At 33.4% G+C, this 23,530-nt stretch overlaps 1 protein-coding gene across 1 annotated transcript in view; it reads right to left on the bottom strand.

The window, feature by feature from the left end:
- The window catches only part of LOC114329450 (fatty acyl-CoA reductase wat), a 241,967-nt gene that overhangs the window by 80,969 nt on the left and 137,468 nt on the right, over positions 1 to 23,530 (bottom strand). The window contains exons 5-6 of the mRNA XM_028278562.2: positions 15,860 to 15,969; positions 3,760 to 3,961 (exon numbers count right to left, since the gene is read on the bottom strand). Coding sequence (XP_028134363.1) covers positions 3,760 to 3,961; positions 15,860 to 15,969 — 312 coding nt within the window. The remainder of the gene's footprint in view (positions 1 to 3,759; positions 3,962 to 15,859; positions 15,970 to 23,530) is intronic.

The following is a 23,530-nucleotide window of genomic DNA, read 5'->3' as shown; positions in this document are numbered from 1 at the left end:
GAAAACAGAAATAATGGTAGACAAAATGAACAGGGATATCGAGAAAACCGAAACAGATCCGACAGACCAAGAGAAAATAGAAGAGAAGTAAATAATACCCAGACAGATGAATATGACGGAGAGAGACATTATGACGAAAATATAAACAACGATGAGCAACCGGCGTCTTTTCACGACGGCGCTCACTAAAAACCAAAAATCAAACAGGAATCTTTTGTCACCCCAAGGAGTTTATTAAATTGGCAGGAAACAACGAAAAGAAAAATGGAGTTAATTTAAAATTTGTGGATGGATTTATCAACGAGAAACCAATTAAAATTATGATAGACACTGGATCTGAAATAACATTGGTCAACAGAAAACTAATAGAAGAAGTTAACTTAACAAATTTAATTTATAAAATACCTAGGGTAAATTTAGTGGGCGCAAACAAACGGACATTGGCAACTATAAATGAAGGCATACGAGTATCAAATCTTCCTGGGGGCATTTGCGCAAAGTTGATGCCTGTTTTCGAAGGCCCGTACATCGTGAATAATGAAAATGGGATAAATAGTTATGAGTTGAGGCACAGGAACTCGGAAAAGATCCGAGGAATTTATAATATTCACGATGTATACAAATATCACGAATAAAAGACAGAATTACATGAAGTAGATAGTAAGTTAGGATATAAGAAGTAGATTAAAGTAAGGAAATATACAGGGAGTTGGTTTTGCCTCGAGAAAATTTATTTAAAAATGCAGATAAATTTTATCGAATACAAGGCGGGGATTTGTTATATTTCTATTTGATATGAAAATTAAATTTTGATAATTATAAACAAAATTCAATTTAATATAAAATAATTTCAATTTTCTCAACCACGGGCATATAAATTTAAAACAACCTGTATACAACAAATTGTTATATGTAATTTTAAGAAGTGATTAGAATAAGCGTACGAAACTCGGAACAATGTGCTTAGATAAACAAAGTGAATGACGCGTACCATTATCGTTCTTCTCGGAAGGTCGATCATTAGCCTATGCTAAATAAAACTCAGTGAAATAGATGATAGTTCATTATCGTTTTTCGCGGAAGGTTTCGATCATTAGCCTATGCTAAATAAGACTCATTTGAAAGAGAGAATAGGTCACTAAAATTTGTAAATAGTTAGAAAGTATTTTAGAATGGGAATTAAATATTTTCTTTTGAAATCCATTAAGCATATTTAGAAAGATTAAAAATTGGTTTTGAGGAATATTACGAATGAGAGTTGGTGGTGGAAAATTGATTTGTGAATCTGGAAGGGATATTTAGAAAGTAGGGGAATGGATGACAAAGTGAGAGCAGAATGTTTTGAGCTGTCGAGAAGTGAAGTCGAGTAGTAGACGGTAGTGTTCGAGGAGTGAGAAAGCCGGTGTAGTTCCGTGAGTGTGGAGTATTTATCGTGGAACGAGAAGTAAGCCAGGTCGAGAGTAAAAGAACCTCCTTGAGCCCAGAGTGTCCCGGTAGCTGATAGCAGTTTCGAAAAAGGTAGAACACAGCATCACGACAAAAGCAGGAACGAGAGCTATTCGAGCCAGTTTTTCAAAGGAGAACATCACTGGAAGCCAGGACGAGGTTTGATCGCAGCCAAGGATAGCATGAAAGGGTCTTGTGTGAGGACATTTTCAGTTCACCAGGAAAAGGTCAGTCTCATTTGTTTGGACATGAATGTATGGGTTTTCGTATTAAATTCCACATAAAAAATTGAATAACATAATCAATAATATCAGAAAAGCTTCATCAAACTTAAATAGAGTTGTTCCTAATAACTCCTAATAGTTAAATGTTAATAAAAACTTTCAATTGAAAACCAAAAGGAAATAAGATTCCCATTTGTAAATGTTATGTTTAAGAATAATAAGAAATAGCAAATATTAAGCATTGATTGCCTTTTTAAATAAAATAAAAAATATTTTGATTATAATTGTAACCCATATGTGTATTTTTTTTTACTCTTTTCTTTTCTATCCCGATTAGGAACCATTAAGAAATATTTAGAAGCCACGGAAGTAAGTAATTAATTTATAATTCGCCCTGAGATTGAAAACATATTGATATGTGATCTGGTTAATTAATTAGATTAGTATTAATACATTGATTAAATTAAGTAACATATAAGAATATTATCTCATATCAATAATAAAGATCACATCAATACATACGAGTGAACTATTGAGAAATCTTCCCCAAAGAGCTGTCGTAGAATTAACAAATCTTATTAATGCTTCATTCAGATTAACATATGTACCAATGATATGGAAGATTGTTGAAGTCTTTATGATTCCTAAATCAGGAAATCCAACACATGAGATTTCGTCATACAGACCGATATCTCTGCTCCCCGTAATATCGAAGTTGTTTGAGAAACTGCTCCTCAAGAGAATAAAACCAAATATTGAAGCAAAAAAATTTGATTACGACACATCAATTCGGATTTAGAAATATGCACTAAACAATCGACCATGTGCACAGAATCACAAATTAATATTATCGAAAGATCGCTGGAAGAAAAGAAAATCTGTTCAACTGTTTTTCTTGATCCTGCACAGGCTTTTGATAAAGTCTGGCATGAAGGTTTAATATATAAACTAAAAAGGTTTTTACCTAAACTGTACTCAAAACTTTTACAATCATACATAAAAGATCGGCATTTTAGAATTAAGCAAGAAAACTGTTTTTCACACTTAAAAAAATTAGAGCAGGTGTTCTACAAGTCATTGTGTTGGGTCCTGTCCTATACCTACTCTACACGTGTGATATACCTGTACTGGGAGACAACACAGTTGCCACCTTTGCTGATAATACGGCTATCCAAGCAGTAGCAACGACTAGTGAAGAGGCGACCAACAAGGTCCAAATAGCAGTTAACCAAATCGATAAATGGACACAAAAATGGGGAATCGGGCAGAATGAGGCTAAATCTTAAATCTGTACATGTTGATTCAACAAAAAAATACAATATAAGTGTACCAGTTATAATCAACAATATCCAGGTACTATAATGCAGATACTGCTAAGTATTTGTGTATAACATAAATGCAAAACTACGCTAGAAGGTTCACGTTAAGAAAACAAAAGGAGAACTAAATATAAGGTATAAAAAATATATTCGCTAGTTGGAAGAAACTCCACATTGCCGACGCATATTAAGTTTTTACTTTGCAAACAAATATTGAGACCTATATGGACTTATAGATGCCCACTATGGGGATTTACTAGACTAAGTAATATAACAATAATGTAAAGATTCCAGAACAAAATACTGAGAAATATTGTAGATGCTTCTTAGTATGTGACATACGGTGACCTCTATAAGGACCTAGGAATGGAAATTGTGGATATAATCATCAAGAAGATGGCAGGAAGTCACAAGCAACGACTTCGTAGGCACGAAAATATTGAGGCAATCCAACTCCTCGATACTACTGGGCAAACTAGAAGATTGAAGAGGACAAAGCCTTTTGAACTAGTTTGTGTGATAGGTGGTAGTGAAAAGCAGAGCAGAGTGCTTAAGCGCGTGTGTATGCTAGAATAGTGCACTGTCTTGTTAGTTTAGATAAGAGTATATGGGTATATGGGAGTATATGGGGTAAGCTCTTAATTTTAGGGAACAGTAGTAATTTAGGTTAAATTAAAATTGCTCATTGGTCATTTATGACCAGATTGAAATTGTAATCATCTTAGTGATGATTATTTGAAAAAATTTATTTGAATATATTATCTACTTACGGTTCGAATTTTTTCGTTGAAACTTCCCAAGCAGTAGCTATAAGTGCAGCAACGCACGTATCTACAGGCACGACGTCAGCTATACCCTCATCTACGCACATCGCTACCCTCATTATTCCTGTGTAAACTCCTGCAGCGCATCCAGTTGGACCATACATATTATCTATCCAGCCTTCTATAGGTTCCTTGTATGTGGACAAAACTAAAAAATTTAAGCAATTAGATGCAAATGTATTATACTACTAGCTGACCCGGCGAACTTCGTACTGCCTTAGGATTATATAATGTGTCAATGCAAAATAACTAAAAATTTACAGAAACCCAAAAAAATACTCAAAAATATTATGTATGAAAAAAATTAATATTGAAACAATACTTTTTTAGACACTGATATCAGATTTTGGAAAAGAACAGGGAGTACACTCGCGGCGCATGTTTATGACAGCTTTGTAGATTTTGCGAATAATATATTGCGTTTACTATTTAGGCGACTTTCAAACAGTACTTCCAGTTGCAACTCTGCAACCTGAAGTCGAGGTTAAATTTCTTACCTTTAGTACTATCCTTGGATTATAAATTCTCACTCAACGCCTCATTTGCCATTCTATCAGTTCTAATATTGTGTATTAAATTTTTCTGTGTCACTCGATACAAAGGAAATCTAGATAGAGCTTTGGAACCAGTTCAAAATGCTATAATAAAGGCATATCAATAAAGTTGTCCATTGAAATATAAGACCTGCATAAAATATGTTCCCTGGTAAAATAAATAGTAGGCTAAACTTAGAGAAAAAGATCAGAATTTCTTAAATAGAGCAAAATGTACAGGTAGCTGGGATACCTACAGAAGTACCCTTACTGAGTACAACAAAGAACTCAGAAAATCAAAGAGAAGAAACTGTGCGAAGAGATAATAGAATTAGCCCCTGCACAACTACTTCAAAAGATACTCTCAAAAAATCACACAAATGAATTAGGACTGATTAGAAAGCCAAATGGCGGCTATACTGAGAGACTAACTGAAACTATTAGAGAGCTTTTAAAGACCAATTTTCCTGGCTCTCAACAAATACTAGAAGATGAAACGCAGAGCATCCAGCTGACAAAGACTCTAAAGGGCCTCAACAGATCCCAAAACAGGACTAGCAGAAAAATCTTTACAAAAAACAAAATCGAATGTGCCTTTAGCTTCAGAAGCTTCAAACCTTTTAAATACCCGAGTAACTAAGGAATATTCCCTGCTTTACTCCAAAATGGCTGCATGCAAATACAGCCGCAAACTACAGCGACTTCTTATAGCAAGCCTTGTGCTAGGTCATATTCCAAAAACTGGAATGGACGCAAATTTGGTATTTATGCGAAAGACGGGGAAACGTCCTACGGACAAACCGAAGTCTTATCATCCCTTATGTCTTACCTCTTTTCTCCTAAAAATAATCTAGAAACTAATAAATTACTACATAAAAAATCGAAACTCTAACTAGGAAACAGCTTCATATACATCAATTTATATACCAGACAGGCAAATCCACTATAAACGCCCTGAGCTCCCTAGTCGGAAGTATTGGAAAGACAATAGTGGCAAAATAAATAGCTGTTTGTACTTTCATTGACATAGAGGGAGCATTCGATAATACCTCATATGAATCCATAAAAAGAGCACTAGTAAAGAGGAGCATTGAAGTCTCGCTAATCGATGGGTTCAGTAAATGCTAAAAACCGGAATCGTCACAGCTAGTATTGAGGGAGAATCTCTAACTGTGACGGCAGTAAAGGGATGCCCTCAAGGGGGAGTACTATCGCTCCTGCTGTGGTCTCTGGCCATGGAGACTTCCTTACTAAGTTGGATGATTGTGGTTTTACAGCCCAAGGTTACGCAGATAATCTAGCTGTTCCAATTAGGGGCAAGCATGGCAAGACTATATCTAGCCTGACAATATATTTATACATAGGGATATTAATACTGTTGTGTCAGACTTTTATAATATTTTAACTTCTGAAATTCAATGTTTTATTCCACAGAAAAAATTTTTAGAACATCCAGTTATCCCCCTTACTTCTCTAGGGAATTAAGAGAATTGATATTACTAAAAAGAGTAAACATAAAAATTATAGGGATTATCATATTAAAAGGGATTATCATGAATTTAGCATGTTGAGAGCACAATGTAAAAGATTGAGTCAAAAATGCTACAAAAATTATCTGACATCTATTAAATAGGGATTTGATTGCTAATCCAAAGAATTTTTGGAAATTCATTAGTCGTAAGGGAACATCAAGTAATATTCCAAAAACATGGTTCTAAATAATTCTGTGGCTACCAATGGTCAACAAATTGTTGTTGACTTATTTGCTAATCACCTTTCTACGGTCTTCTCAAATGCAAAGGCAATGCCTTCTGAAAAATATTTTAGCCAAACTAACATAGATTGTCCTGTGATACGTATATCTGAAGTTTTCGAAAAGTTAGGGACTCTTCCTAATAAGTTATTGATAGGTGCTGATGGCATCCCAAATCTTGTTTTAAAACAGTGTAAATATGTATTCATTATCTCAGCCATTGTGGAAACTGTTTAATTTGTCTCTATCTACTGGAATTTTTCCCCATATATCTGGAAAGAAAGGTTTATCTCTCCTTCATTTAAAACAGACTCCAGAGATGATGTTAAAAACTATCGTAGTGTATCCATACAATCATCTATCCCAAAGTTATTTGATAGTCTCCTGTATAGTTACTTGAACTGGCATTGCAAACACATCAGTATTGATGAACAGCATGGTTTTAGAGGAGGTCACTCCACAATGACCAACTTGATTGCATAACACAATAAGTTGTTGGATAACTTGGCGAAGGGGTATTAAGTTGAGGCTGTGTATACTGACTTCTCCAAGACATTTGACAAGGTCAATCACTTAGTTGAGAAGCTAAGAAGCTTATTAGTTGAGAAGCTAAGAAATATAGGTTTCTCTGATAGATTGGTGGAATGGTTGCTTAGTTTTCTGAGTGATAGAAGGCTAGCAGTTAAAATCGGTACCTTTATATCTAAAGTGATCGAGGTATGTTTAGGGGTTCCCCAGGGGGCCAATGCTCTCCTTTGTTATTTAACCTGTTTGTTAATGACCTTAAAAATATCTTGAAGTATTGTGACTTTCTGATGTTTGCTGGTGATCTCAATTTATTTTTGACTATACGTAACGAGCTTGACATTAGTTTACTACAAAAAGGTCTTGATTGGATAGTCTTTTCCGGTAGTGTGAACAAAATCTCTTAGATCTTAATATTGATAAATGCTTTCAGATTTCAGGTTATAGGAAAAAGAATGGAATACCATCATTTTATTCTATAAATGGACAAAATCTTAAAATAAATGAGGTAGCTAAAGACATGGGTATACTATTTGACTCCAAACTGAATTTTAGTGATCATATACAGTAGGAAAAATGAAAGAATACCCATGAACGAACATATAAAACACGCTGTATTTTCCTGTCACCGTGTCACACACAAAATTGGCCAGCGCAAGTACATGTAATAATTATTGTTACATGTACTTGCACTGGACAATTTTCTTTGTGACACGGTGACAGAAAAATACAGCGTGTTTAATATGTTCGTTCATGGGTATTCTGTCATTTTTCCGACTGTAGATAGATTAACAGTAAAAGCGAATGGTCTAAGAGCTAGCAACGTTTTCGAAGAAATCATTTTAAGACGGCTGATTCTTTCATATGTTGTTCCCTTTGCTTTCTCGAACACCGTACCAGCCATCTGGCTGCTGATACAGGTTGCGTTCATTACTGCGCAGCACACCTGTACAGGTAAACACAAAATCAGGGTGATTGATTAGTGTGAAAAAGCTTAGTAGATCCGCTATAGTAATAGATAGCAATAAAAGTTAATAACAAAAATTGTAGCTAACTTTGCGCTTCACATTACAAAATTAGTTAGAATGTTACAGGGTGTTCGATAACATAATGGCAGACCAAACTATGGTTTTTTTAAATGGAACACCCCATATTTTATTCGAAATCTTCTTAACTTCCCCATCACAAAAATATAAAGGTTTGTTATGATATACAGGGTATTTACAAAGTTATAACCAATGTTCTATGAAAATCGTAATAAGTTCAGCTCCCTGTATAAATAAAAATAAGCACAACAGCAATGGTTTATTGGTGCCATATTTTTTTGTTGATTGTCAAAATTTATAAAAATGGCTGATATTGCTAATTTTCTTTATATCGAATACAGGGTGAGTCAAAACGCAAGCACATTATTTTCACAGTAGTTAATTTTAAATAGAACACCCTAATTAATAACTTGCTCTGACAAATGGAAATATCTCGAAAACTAACAAATTTAGGCATAGGGAATATTATACAAAAATTAAAGTACGGTAATGATATTTTTCGATAGTAATATAAAATACAGGGTGTTCCATTAAAAAAAACATAAGTTTGGTCTGCCACTATGTTATCGAACACCCTGTAACAATCTAACTAATTTCGCAATGTGAAGCTGAAAGTTGGTCACAATTTTTATTATTAACTTTTATTGCTATTTATTACTATAGCGGATCTACTTAGCTTTATCACACTCATCAATCACCCTGTATATTGAATTTAAATTATTTTAGAATGAAAAAAATTTTTTGTCATTACTTTTTAAACCACAGAAATGTCTCGCAATTACAGTTCATATTTCTAATAATGTTTAAAACGTAACGACAAAAAAATTTTTCGTCTTACAATAATTTTAAATTTGATATGTTTACCTGTACAACAGTACAAGTGTGCTGCGCAGTAATGAACGCAACCTGTATCAGTAGCCAGATGGCCGGTACGGTGTTCGAGGAAGCATAGGGAACAATATATAAAAGAATCAGCCGTCTTAAAATAATTTTTTTCCGACGTTGCTAGCTCTTGGTCAAGAAGATGTTAGGTTTTACGCTAAGAAATTGAAAAGGATTATCTTTGGAGGCGGTGAAGACAGTATGTTGAGTTGGTCAGCTCACAGCTTGAATATTGGTCAATTATCTGGTCTCCTCAGTATAATGTCTATAACTCATTACCGGAGAGTTTCCAAAATAAATATTTACGATATTATAATCACATGTTCAAACTGAATTTACTGACCATATAGGCCTGGATCCCGTGTACAAAAAAAAATTGAATAATATCAAGCTGAAAATTTGTTAATAGGGCTTTTCATTCACAGTCATTTGTTTCGAGCTTCTGTATGTATTACATAATATTAATATATCTACGACATACGTTTTTGGTATATACCAATGATACAAACCACAGACTTATGACGTAAATATATTAATATTATGTGGCACATGACAGAAGCTCGAAACAAATGACAATCAATGAAAAGCCCTATAGCTTAACGGCGTCTAGTCGGACAAACTTTGATGTATGGGAACACTGGAACAGGGGAAGTTTTAATTGTTGAACAATTTAAAAATTTGAAAGGTCAGAGTACGAAAACGTTCCATGTATTTTGTCGGACAGAACTTCCAATTAATTTGTTACTGTTTCATTAAACTCTCATGCAAAAATCAAACTGCTATTTATCACCAATATAATTCTTGTCACTTGACATGTTCTTCGTGTTGGACTTATTAAAATGCCCAGTTGGTGATAAATACCAGTCTGATTTTTGCATGAGAGTTTAATGAAATGGTAACAAATCAATTGGAAGTTCTGTGCGACAAAATACATGGAACGTTTTCGATGTCTGACGTTTCAAATGTTTAACCTGTTCACAATTAAAACTTCCCCTGTTTCAGTGTTCCTAGACATCAAAGTTTGTCCGACTAGACACCGTTAAGCTATTAACAAATTTTCAGCTTGCTATTAATCAACTTTTTTGTGTACGCGGGATCAAGGCCTAATAACTATTCTCATATTTTAAAGTATCTTATACTGGATACATTAGAAAAAAGAAGAACCATGTTTGGTATTTGTTTTGTTTTCAAACTATTAAATGGAATTATATCATATCCAGAAATTCTTTCACAAATCAAATTTGCTGTTCCTCAGATAATGCTACGACAAAATAATTTATTTTCGATTGGCTTTCCTGCAACAAATTATTGTAGACACTCATTAATGGATCGATCCCTAGAGTTTTTGAATAGAGAAGATAGACTGGATGTAACTCCTTGGAGTCGTTTAAGAGAACTATTTTGGAAATATTTTAATGTTACATATTATGTACCAGTTTACTGGTGATACCTTATGTACCTAATGGTTTTATTATTTAAGTAACTTTGGAGTTTTTGTTAATTTTGGATCATGTATGTATGTGTATATTTATGTATATGTATGTATTTTTTAACCTTTAATCAGAATCTACTATTATTTTTGTAATGGGGGTTTCCCGTTTAATAAATATCCAACTTGGTGGCAAGTTGGAGCTGTTACAAGTCATTTCGAAAGACTTGGTGCCTAAAACCGAAAATGACCCTCTGGTCATATAAAACGATTATATTAGACGCATCACTCGTATTGTGGTCAGAAATGCAACAAACAACAGCTAACGCCAAGCTGCAAAATATGCAGCGGCTAGCTTTTCTGGGAATCACAGGGGTAATGTCAACATGCCCTACTTCAGCTCTAGAGGCGATGCTGAACCTTCCGTCAGTGCAATTCTGCATATGGAGGGAGGAAATTGTGGAAGAAATTTCATTGGATTCTAAGGTGGGGCCGCCAGACAAATTCGACTTCGAGACACCCTTTGAAGTGGTCTTATAAAACCACCAAATGGGTGAAGAAGTTAAAACGAAACTGAAAGAAGGTTCACTCGTTTGGTATATGGATGGATCTAAGATAGAAAGGGCAGAAATGGGACAGTTGGAGTTACTGGACCCAATTTCAGGCTATCGAAATCTCTTGGAAACGCCCCAACTATGCTACTGGCAGAAATACATGATGTGTTAAGAATGTCTCAAATATGTCGAGACACTCTTGGGGCAAGAATCCTTATTTTATCAGACAGTCAAGATGCCTTAAAGGCTCTAAATTCATTTACTTTTGAGTCAAACTTGTTCTGGGATTATAAAAAGTTACTCAAAAAGCTGGCGGAACGCAACAAATAACTTTGATGTGGGTGCCAGGAAGAGAATTGCAAGAAATGAGGAAGCTGATAGCTTCGCAAAAGAAGGGAATACACCCCCATTACAAGGTCCAGAACCCTTCTGTGGACTGTCGCAATGCCATATCAGAGAGAAACTCTATCAATTGCAACTGTATTGGTCTAACATATCAGGACAAAGGCGAGCAAAGAGGCTCATAAAAGTATCGCCTACTGCAACAAACCGCCTTCTCGAAATGTGTAAAAAGATATGAAAATGGTCACTGGCGATGTCACAGGTCACTGTCCCATGTGATATCATCTCAAAAAAATGAGCAAATCAGATAGTGAGAACTGTCGTTTCTGTGGCAACGAAAAAGAAACGGCAGAACATAATATACTATGCAACTGCATATCACTATTTTGCAAACGACTTAAATTACTAGAAGAGGTCAATCTAGCGCCATATGATAAAGAAAATAAGCCACATAGAAGGCTAAACAACATCAGAAGTATGGACATCCTAGAATATGCACAAAATATCTCTACATGTCGAAATACGGAAAGGTTCCATGGCCTTGAAAACCTGACATAATCTAATTTAATAATCAGTTTTAATAGTAACGTATAAGTTATATTCGCTGACAGACGGACGGACTGACAGACAGGCATGAAACCGGAAGTATACATTTTTGTTTCGTATTGGTAAGGCGCGTCGAATAATATTATAATGTATCGCTTATACTATTTCAGAGACTTTAAAACAGTATTGCCTGTTTCAACTCTAAAACCGAAAGTCAGAGGTCAAATTTCTCACCTCTAATACCATATTTGGTTTATAAGCTCCCATTCGACACCTTACTTATCATTCTATACGTTTTATTAACGGAGGAGATATATTCGCTGACAGACGGACGTACGGACCGACAGGCATGAAACTGGAAGTATATATTTGATCTCGTTTTGCTAATGGTAGGGGAGCACAAGCGGGGATTTTTGCAGTTACTTGAGCGCGTCAGATTATCATATGGGGAGAAACCTGCTACCCTGCAGATGCACCTCTACCATATATTGGCTCTTAAGATCGTTAAGGGGGGCCCGAAAAAAAATATATCCTTAAAAATACTCGAAATTGTCGGATTAAGATAAGGTAAGTTAAGTACATGCAAAAGAGTGTATATTTTAAAAATCTGACGATGTGAGCGGGGTGTAAGGAAATGGGTGCGTCAAAAAGTTTCACAAAATAAAGCGAATAATCGGGTGGGGGGTTACTTTAAGTTTTAGTTTAACTATGCCCTTTTTTGGTATTTCTTTTAACATTTTTGCGGTTATCAGATCTTCACCTGGTGCCTTCTTTGGGTTTAGGGTGGCAATTACGTCTCTTAATTGCTTTTGGAGTAAATGGTTTTATTGGGTCCTGGATCTGTAGTGGTTCTTCTAATATTTGGTTCGCTTCTGGTACTTGGTCGTCATTTAGTGGAGTAAAAACTTCTGCTAAATACTCAGCAAAGAGGTCAGCCTTTTCTTTATCACTTTTTGCCCATGGTCCTGGTGGTGTTGAATTTTTACCTATTGGAGGTAATGCTGTTATTGGCTTTCTCTTACTATTTATGGGCTTCCATATAGAGTTGTCTTGTCTTGATAGATTGGTGATGTAATTCGTGAATGACTCATTTTTGACTTCTTGCAGCTTTAATTTTAATTTGTTGCTGATGCGATTGTATCTTGTTCTGCTGTCTGGTGTGTGTGTTCGTTGCCATGCAGATCTGGCGTTTATTTTTTCAGTTACCAGTTTTTTATTTCTAAAGGTATATTACTTATATATGTTTCTGTTGGGACTACTTTGTGGGATAGCTGATTTAGCTGCATACTGTAGTATGTTTATAAATTTGTTATAATCCTCTTCTATTTTTTCCGGTTTTTTCAGCCTCTGTATAAGTTATACCGATACCGTTTGTTATGAAGAAGTCCAATAAATCTGGTTTTTTGTTGGGATCGGTCGGCCAGTATGTTGGTGTTCCCGTTGAGATAAATGAGTAATTCTTATTTTGTATAACATGTGCCCGTTCTCTGCCTTTTGTTGTTATAAGTCGTGACCCCCACAAGGTATACTTGCTGTTGTAATCTCCCCCAGCAATGAATTTTAGTCCTCACGTTTGGAAAAAATCCTTCATAGTGTTCTCGTTTTAGATTATGGCAAGGAAGGCAGAGTACACAGCTGTTACGTTGGCATTATAGGGAAGTGCTTCAACGCTTACTGTCGTTGCGTTGCTTGGATGTGTTCTTCTTCGTACTTCAGTAGTTCATGATGTTTACTATTTTCTTTGATGAGTATTGCTGTACCTCCGTGTCAGTATGATATAGTTTATATTTAGGTATGTTAAAATAAGTTCTGTTTGTAAAGCGCGTTTCACTAATTAAAAATATGTCAATTTTATTTATGTCTAGAAATATTTTCACTTCTTCTGTATGGCTTGGAAGGCCGTTGGCATTCCACTGGGCTATTCGAAGAAACTTAGCCATTTATTTTAATTTGTCGATAAGCATGGTGAGCATGTTGAGGACCATGCTATTTTGTTGGATTAGTTGGCTGAATAGGTTCTTGAATTCTTCCAAAAACTTGTTTAACACAGTGGTTGTATCTTCTGTTTGGCTGTGTTTAGTTACTTCAGCGTAGCTCAAGCCCTGGGGCACTGGATTGGATCGTTGTTGTGTGTTTTTTGTGTATATATCATTTGTGTAGATTGCTGATGGGTTTTGATGCGCTCCATTGTTTTTGTTGCTTCCTTTGGTAAGTTTCTTATAGTGATCACATCCCTTATAATTGGCTGGGTGGCCTCGATTGCATAACGCACATATGGCTAGCGTCTCCTTGGACTTTTTGCACGTGGTGATATTGTGTGAGCCTCCGCATTTTACACAGACGAATGGTTTATTACAGTATAATTTGGAATGTCCATATTTGGAATGTCCATATTGTTGGCATCTCGTGCACTGTTTTATACTGTTTTTATGAGTTCGTGGAGGTTCTATGAGTACTACTGTGTTGTGTAGGCCTGTTATATTATAGACATCTTTATTGTTTTGCGTGAGTTCTGACTCTACAAAGAAGAGATTAAGCGGTTCTTTGTTGTTTTACATTGACTATCTTTCTCACTTTGTGCCATAACTGAGATAGTTCGCTTTTTATGTCATCAGTATTGGTTGAGTGAGGTAAGTATCTGATCACGTATATATTTTTTCCCTTGAACTCCTTAATCAATTTTCGGTATATTTCTGCTGTTTCACAATTTATTTTGACAACGTGGTTTATTAAACTATTGTCTGGTATTCTTCTTTTTTCGCTATTTCCTCTAATTGCTTTGTCATCTCCTTGAAATCCTGTACCCCGTGTACAAATATTGGTGACGGTTTTGGTATGTTGTTGGTTTCTGCGTTTCCAGTATTTTCTTCTGTTTCTTTTGACAGCGGTTGGAATCGGTTACCTGTTTCAATTTCGTTTGTATTTTGTTTGTTGTTATGTATTTTCTTCCTTTTATTGCTTTCCATGACTTGCCATGCGTTTTTACTGTTTGTCTGATTTTTTTCTTCATCTTCGCTGGTTGATGTCATATAGTGAGTTTATCTGTCTTCGATATTTGCACTATTTTTACTTGATGTTGGTATTTGCTGCTGAACTGGTTGAGAGTATTAGTTTGTATTTACTGACTGTATAGGAGTTTTATGATACTGTTGTTGCATAGTTGGCATATTCGTGTTCATTGAATTTTCTGGTTGCTTCATCATTGTTGGCTGCCACTGTAGTTGGTTATTGCTTGCTTGTGTCATTTGTAGATTCATTGGATCACTCTGTATGTTTTGTTGTTGATAAACTGGTTGTCCATTTCTGAACCCAATAAGATTCCCCGAAGGGAACATATTGTTTTGTTTTTCTCACTTATTGCTAATGGGTTTTTTTTGTTGTTGTTGATAAGATAATTAGAATTCTTAATCACCGGTTTTTCGGAGCGCTTTAACGATGTTTACACCTCGATGGCTCAGCGACGATTCTTTTATAAATTTAAAAAGAAATTTTTCGACCTGGACAAATATTATTTCAGATGTTTTGGGTGATTCTAAACAAACAAGATCTTCTGTAATTTTTCTCTAAAGTTGATCGTTTTTGTGTTACAAACGATTTAAAACTAAAAAAGGAACTAAAAATTACGATTTTAAAGGCTCAAAAACACAAGAAAATAATATCATTTTTGTAATCATAAAGCACATAATTCAAGTTCAAACTTTCAAACCTTCTTTTATCAGGTCTCGATAAGGATTTTAGCCGTCATGTTCTAAAACATATTTTTTTAATTGTTAATTAAGATGGTTTCTTATAGGGCGACGGGCATTCACAACTAAAAAACAATGTTTCAGAATGAAATAACTACAAAAGACTTATCAGTAGCTGATACTGATAGAATAAGGTTTGACCTTGAATTTAGGTATTTCGTAATATCAAAAATGATATTTTATACTCATGTTTTTGAGCCTTGAAAATCGTCATCGTTCGCTCTTTTTTCAGTTTTAAATTGTTTGTAACTAAAAACGATCAACTTTAGAGAAAAATTACAAAAAACCTGTTTTGTTTATAATGACCTAAAAAATCTGAAGTAATATCTGCCCGGGTCGAATTTTTTTTTTAATTTATAAAAAAAGTCATTTTTTAAATATTAATTAAATATAGTTAGAACAAAATTAGATCGGCAACCCTTGTTTTTTGTAATTGTTAACATGCTAAATTACATATCCAATAATTTTTATGCATTAAACAAATAGGTGAAGGTCGACCTTATATCGTATCTTAGACTATTATATCTATCTGGTCTAATGACGGAGGAGTTATGTTTTCTCAGCCTCTGGGACAGACAGACACGAATAAAATTCAAGGTTTTCCCATTTTTTTAAAATAAGTGAACACAAAATATTTTATTTTAGTCACATATAAATTGACTTTATTATAAGATTCTACTAGATACATACCTATTGACGGTCTAAATATAGCTAATGGTAAGTTCGTTCCAAGATCTTTAACCATGTTTTCGGCTAGGGCTTTTGTAAATGTGTACGTGTTGGGCCATTCACCAATAATCCTAAAAGTAAATACTGCTAAAAACTTGAATCAAGGATAAATAATTTAAAATGCAATAGCATAGTCGTGAGCCAATTTTCCTGTCTTGACATGGTTACGCCTTACATAAGTTGCATAAAATGTTAAATTCGAAAAATGCTGTAAATCATAACAGAACAGCATTTAAAACATTGATTAAAGAAAAAAAAGTTGTTTTTCTTTGGTTTGGTCCCTAAAGATGATTAAAATCGAGGACAATTCAAATTATAGCAGCCAGCACAAAACGCGCCCTCACTGGTCGTGGCGCCACATAATAATGTTTGAATACCCATTGTGAACATAAATGTTTATTATTATGATTAGTGTATTTTAATTTTATAGTAAAAACAGTTCCAGAAAATTATTGTATAGGTAAATATTCTTTAATCTGTAATGTACTTACATCTACCAAAATAAAAGTTATATTTTCTTTTTGTTCAAAATACATTTGATTTATTTAAAAAAAAAACTGTTACGCAGAAAACAGACATTAAATAATTAGATTAAAATTATTTTCAGATACATGAAGATCTTGAGAATGAACTAAAATATCTCTAATGTATTTGCAATTAATTTAAATTTTGCAACAGAATGTTTTTGTTTTACTTATTTGTTTTTTAATTTATATTAACGATTTATGTAAATTGTATTTGTTATTGTTTTGTTTTCGACTGTTTCGGAGTTTGTATATAATTGTACAATTTTCAACGACAAGAAAGCATATTTCTATTCTATTCTATTCTATAGTCATCTCTACATGCATTTTATCATCGCCCGGATATAAAGTATAATATGTATCCAAAGTATGCCAGTAGTACGGTCTCATTTACGCATTCAGTATTATTTTCTGCCATTAACTGTTAAAATTTAGCGTATTCCTTGTCGAATTTCTCTTGCATTCTGACTTTATTTTGACAATGTCACATAGAAAAACTTTGTTTACGTTAACAACAATTTACTAACAAACATCACTTTCCAAGCAACGGTACTAAATACCTGCTGCGATACAATAGGCTATTGATTATGTTCAAAATAAGAGAGCTAAAAGGAACTAACTACAACGTTAACGGGATTTTATTGTCTTATATGGTCAATGGATCTCTATGTTTAAAAAAACCGCGGAGTGCTACCATTTAAATGGGTGCGTTTTGAGAAAGGGGTGAATTAGTCCCTAGGCACAGGGTGAATTAGGGTGAGTTCTATGCACTTTTGGTAGAAACACGTTTACAGTAAAATTGTTCCAGGTTAAATTTGCTATCGAAATATCACATTTTAAAGTCAAAAATATATTTTTTTAAAACATATATAATATATAAAAAAACACGAAAGAAAGCAATTTTGTTTTGCCCCATAACTTTTTTTCACAGGGATATAGATATAGGCATTGCTTTAGTGAAAAATAACTTCCACCCTTCCTCTTTAAAATAAAGTTTGGTAAAAGTCTCTAGGGTTTATAGTTTCGGAAATAAAATTTTTTAAATTCGCCGCTCACAGCATTTTTGAGCCATTTTCCCCATTATTTTGCAAACCTCAATGTTGTGAGACATGTTCTGTAACTTTTTTCTACCCATTTCTAGGTATATGCAATGGTACATTTAGCAGAAATATAAGTCAATTACCTTTAAAATGATCTATTGTATAAGGTTGTACAATTCTTTTTAGGCAAGTTATAGACCGGGCCCTGCCCACATAACAATGATGTTCGCATCATGTTCAAAGCATATACTACCAACATTCGTCGGAGTATATCCTTTTTAGTATATTATGCGTAGTACATGCATAGCATGTACCTTAAAAAACGTTCTAAATTTCATGTTCTTTGCATATACTTCAAAGAATATTCTCGTACCGAATATACTGAGCACATTTGTGTACGTAGTATCTCAGAATATTCGTAAAAGTTTATTCTTAGAATATACCTTTATTGAATGTTCTTGAAAAGTATATTTGAGCATATTCTTAACACATACTTATAAGTACATATATACTTTTAAAATATTTTAAAAATAATAAATATCTAATAATGTTAGCTTTATGGATAATTAACTTCGTTATTTATAGAATAATTAATAAAATTTATGTATGTAGTTAGTATTGGACGAATTAATTTCTTAACATTGTTTTAATTGTATGGTAAAAAAATTTAAACATTAATTGTATTAACGAAACAAAAATGTTCGTTTTCATAATTAAAATGAATTTACCATTTCGAGTTTACCATGAGTATTTTTACATCGTTGGATTAGGTATATTCAGCTACAAAGAACTGAAAGAAAACATCATGCACCATTTTTATCACCAGATCGTAAAAGCAAGTATTTATAAAAGATCGGATCGGAATTATATCGACGTGATATGGGCCATTCCATTCAACTGCAAACGGCCAGTCTCAGGTCGATGCCAGATTATGCGTTTTAACCGGATGCGTTTCCGCCGCATCCGGTGAAAACGCATAGTGTGACAGATCGGTCCGGTTGCGTTGGAACCGGATGCGTTTTGAGTCATCGGTACGCGCTTACAAACTGCACCAGACTAAACGCATAGTGTGACAGGTCGGTCCGGTTGCGTTGGAAACGGATGAGTTTTCACCGCATCCGGTCAAAACGCATAATGTGGCATCGGCCTTATTCTGACCATTTTCTACCTGGATAGGGATTAAGTACGCAACGGTAAAATATGAAAACGAAAACAGACATTTGTGTCTAATTATGCAGTGTTATGGTAAGGATGAATGCGAAAGATAAAGTACTAAAAGGAGTAGGACTATTAGGAACATACATAATCTCTTTATTTTGTTTGCGGTGCTTCAAAATATGATTCATTTTGGTAACTCAATATTACTTAAATAGTAGGTAAGTACATATATTTAAGTATATAAATTTTAGTTACTTATAGGTTAGTTTAGATAAATATTATATAATATTTATAATAAATAACTAAAATTTATACCTACTTACTTTTTAAGTAATATTGTAGAATGTGCTAACTACATTCTCAAATATGCAATTAGAATATGTAACTAGGTACTTGGTAGAACCAGTAGAACCTAAGATGAGATGAGGTGACGCTGAAAACATACTTCTGAGCAATATAGGCTATCCTTCCTTGGGATATTCTTAAAAGTATATTCTTCCCAGATACTAAAAAGATGTACGATAGTACGTTCTAAGTATATAAATAGAAGGTTTATTGCACGTCCTTGGAATATCCTAAAAAGTAATTAGTAGATACTGAAAAGAAGTTCGGTAGTACATTCTAAGTATATACATAGAACGTTTAAGTACTGTAATGTAGTATATACTCAGTATGTGCTCTGCACATTCCCAATGGTAATTACGCATATTCTCAGTATATACTTTTTCTGAAAAGTATGTTCTATGAATCTACTAAGAACATTAAATTGTTATGTGGGTGGAAGCACTTGAGTATGCAAAACCTGAGGACCGGCAACTATGTTCGGATTCTTTTACCTGAGACCTTGAACAATGAAAAACTGAATCTTGGCCGAAAGGGCGATAGTGCCTTGTTACCCCCTCCGCCCACCCCTATATTAACGGCAGATCTAAAGTGATTTTTGGTAAAACAAAACTTTTTTGTGTTTTTTGGGTCAGTCTTAGCAAAAAATGTTCTTACAAGTTTTTTCGCAAAATGCATAGTTTTCGAGATAAACGCACTATTATGCCTTTTTAAGGTTTTATACTTTTAATGATTTTTGATATTTTTAATGATTATTTCTTAAATTTCTCATTATGACTTTTTTTCTTGAACATTTAGGTATATACATTGTGGAATAAAAAAGCTTATTTTCTTTACTTTAAAATGGTGTATTACAAAAAATTCGAGGACTATTTTTAAACAAGATATCCGTAGGATGTCCAAAGGTATCCGTAATTCGAGAAAAATTTTATTTTTTTTTAATTAGAAGAATATATTTGCATATTATAACATAATTTTCAATTCCAAATAACTTTTCTTAATAACAATTTTCGATATTGTGAAATATAAAGGTACTTTACTCTTGAGTGAAATTCATATTATTTAACATACCTTGTACATTATTGATAAAATTTTATATCTGATGACATGACTGGATCCTAGGTTTTATACTATGTAGAGCATTTTATGGAGAATAATTTATTTTTCATAAATTTATTAGTAAAAATTTTTCCAAATGGTTCCAACTTAGTGGGACCTATTGCATGTGTATATGTCACATTTTGAAAAAGCATATTTTGTTTAAAAATAGTCCTGGAGTTTTTACAATACACCATTTTAAAGTAAAGAAAATAAGCTTTTTTTTTACAATTGTAAAAAATTTTTACATTGTACAATGTATATACCTAAATATACAACAAAAAAAGTTATAATGAGAAATTAAAAAATAATCGTGAAATATATCAAAAATCATTAAAAGTATAAAATTTTGAACAACCATATCTTGCTTAACCTTCGAGTGGTAACGTACGGTCCCTGACACCGACGTAATGGATTTTTCGCGGTAAAATTCAAATGCGCATATTTTTTTGTCCGCGCGGCCAGGTAGCTTTCAAATTCTTATCACACTATTTAGTCTTGAAATATCTGTGGCCAAGTGTGGATAGTTCATATGTTATTTGACCTGACGGTGTGAGAGACCGAGGTTACCATTTATGCTATACTTAACGGTAAGTTTTTGTTGTTTTTGGTCCATAGTCAATTTAAATAATAGATATTAATTTTAGGAGTTGTATGTGAATATTTATTATGAAAGAGAACAAATCAGGTTGCAACAACTTTTCGACGAAATTGTTGCTAATTCCGAACCAGAACCGGACAGTGCGGTGTAGTGGAGTGTATAAAAAAATGAGGAAACTAACGGACAATAATTTCAGTTTGTGTTGGACATTTGTTGAATAATTTTATTTTTTTTGTGACATTTCAACCCTTGTCGATATGTTTGTTGATATTTTGTATTCAAAAACTTGACATGTTTTTGTAAATTGTTTGTCAATTATGTTAGTATCTAAAAGAAGCCAATTTTTTTAATGTGCATTTTTTTCTCGAACATAAATAAATATTGATCATTTCTTACTATATTTTTATTTAAATATAGTTATATTAAACATTTAGTCACATCAAAATATTAACAGAAAATCACAACCTAAGATATTCATTATTAAAAAAGTCGGTGTCGTAGACCGACGTTACCAACTATGTTACAAGAATTCACGTTACCGGCGGAAAGTTAAAAATAGTTATACAGCCTTCTACAATAGACCATTTTAAAGTTAATTTATTTTTATTCCTATTAAATGCCTATTGCATATACCTAAAGCTACGTAAAAAAAAGTTACAGAGCAATGTTTGAGAAGTATCAAGGAAAATGGACCAAAATCGCTGAGTCGCGAAATTTGAAAAATCATATTTTTAAAACTGTAAGCTATAGAGACTTCTACCAAACGACATTTTAAACAGGAACAATGGAGCTTATTTTCTGTGAAACAATGCCTATACCTATACATCAGTGGAAAAAAGTTATGGGCAAAAAACCAAATTGCTATCTTTCGTGTTTTTTTCTTGCTTTTCTTTTGAATATATTATTGTGTATCATTTTGTCAATCAAAGATAGAATAAAAATTTTATTTTTTTTGTATAACGGGGGCACATAAATTTGATACACCCTGTATATTGATTTGTAACTATTTATTATAAGTTAGTTTTTAAGCAGTGGGTTATCCTTATTAGTAAATATAGTGATGTGAATAGACAATTTGTTTGGGGATTATAATTTTAAAACGGTTGCTTTGTTACGGGGGAGGCCAAAAGCCACAGGTAATTATTATATTTAGAAAAGTAAGGTAGAGAAAGTTGGAATTGTTTGGAAGGATGCATGGGTTTTTCGAATGAAAAAAGAGAGAAATGTTTCTGATGGGCTTAGCAATTTGGAATGGGGATGAGAGAAGGTTGAATATTCAGATAGTTTGGAAAAGGAGATTATTAAGTGACCGGCATCGCAGAAGAGCAGTCAAATTTCGTTTCCGTTTCGTGAATAGTTCAGAAGCAAGTACCAGTGGTTGTTAGATAGTGAAGAGTGTAGCTGAAAAGTGGAACGAGAGACAGATCAAATTGAGAAGAAATACCTCTTTGATTCTGTAAAATTAAAGGGAGAGAATATTATTGTAAGAAAGAGAGGAGAGAATTTTGGAGTTTTTTTTACGAGTACTGGTCAAAAGAGGCCTGGCTCGGGTTTTGGAGAATTAGTTGCTGTTATGCTGTTGGATTGATGCTGAGAACGGAGAGGGCTTTGATGGGTAGCCTAACATAATCAACAAGGAAGAGCTGTTTGTTTGAAGAGCTCCCTTAATTAAAAGTCAGTCAATAAGTTATGTGATAGATTTTCTTTATGTTCAGAAGTTAATTTTTTTGAGTAAAAGCATATGAACTAAGATTCCAATATTTCAAAAATTTAATAGGAAGTATAAGTAGTTTTGCGAATATCTAAATTTGTTTGTTTAGTTTGTTTTATCAAAGAAGAAACCGATAAATATTTTGAATTAAAATTAATTTATGTGGTAAGAGTTTCATTGGGACAGTTATGCCCACAGGATTTGATTGATAAATTTTCAGATTATTGCTTTTGATAATAAAAGATATTTGTATTTGCTTATTTATGGTATTTCTATTTAGTTCCTTTTTCCTATTTTATCCCGATAAGGATCAACTAAGAGATACTGAAACCACGAGAAAGGATAAGTATAACCTAAGATAATTTAGTTATTTTTTGTATGATAAAAAGGCACCCTGTTATTTTTCTTAATTTTATGTATGATTTGCGACAATTGAATATTTAATTAAATAAATACTAATTAATATAAAAGTAAGAGAAAGCAGATCATAACAATATTTTTGTAAAAAAAAATATTTTTGACTTTAAAAAGTGACGTTTGCATAGTAAATTTAATCTGGAACAATTTTCCTGTAGACGTGTTTATACCAAAAGTGAATAGACCCTGATTCGCCTCACCCTGATTCGCCTTGTGCCTAGGGATTAATTCACCCCTTTCTCAAAAACGCACCCCTTTAAATGGTAGCACTCCGCGGTTTTTTCATATCTAGAGGTCCATTAACTATATGAAACAATAAAACCCGGTTAACGTTGTAGTTCCTTTCTAAAATACATAATCAATAGCAATATTATTTCTAATTAATATAAAATAAAATTAAAACTTTAATTGATGAAATGAACCGGTATGACATAAAATTTGGATGCCCCACGTGCATTATTAGATGTTTATACCCTCGGCCGACATATAAAGCTTGTCGCCCTTAGGGTATAAACATCTATTTAATGCCCTTGATACATAAATAACTATTATCGTCTATATATAATTATTCAAACAATGTAGGTATACCAGTCAACCCATTAAAGTAAAATAGAAAAAAAAAACAGAAATCATCTAAGAAAGAAATCAGAAAAAGTCACAAAAGTGCAGTCACTGAGCTATTTCCTCCGATTTCGTTGAACCTCCATCGATTTGCATGAAAATTGGTGAGTGGTTAGAGAA

The sequence above is a fragment of the Diabrotica virgifera genome, chromosome 3, assembly GCF_917563875.1.
Source record: "Diabrotica virgifera virgifera chromosome 3, PGI_DIABVI_V3a".
In the NCBI taxonomy this organism is placed as follows: domain Eukaryota; kingdom Metazoa; phylum Arthropoda; class Insecta; order Coleoptera; family Chrysomelidae; genus Diabrotica; species Diabrotica virgifera.
Note: the sequence above shows the minus strand (reverse complement) of the source record. Positions and strands in the feature narration are given on the sequence as shown.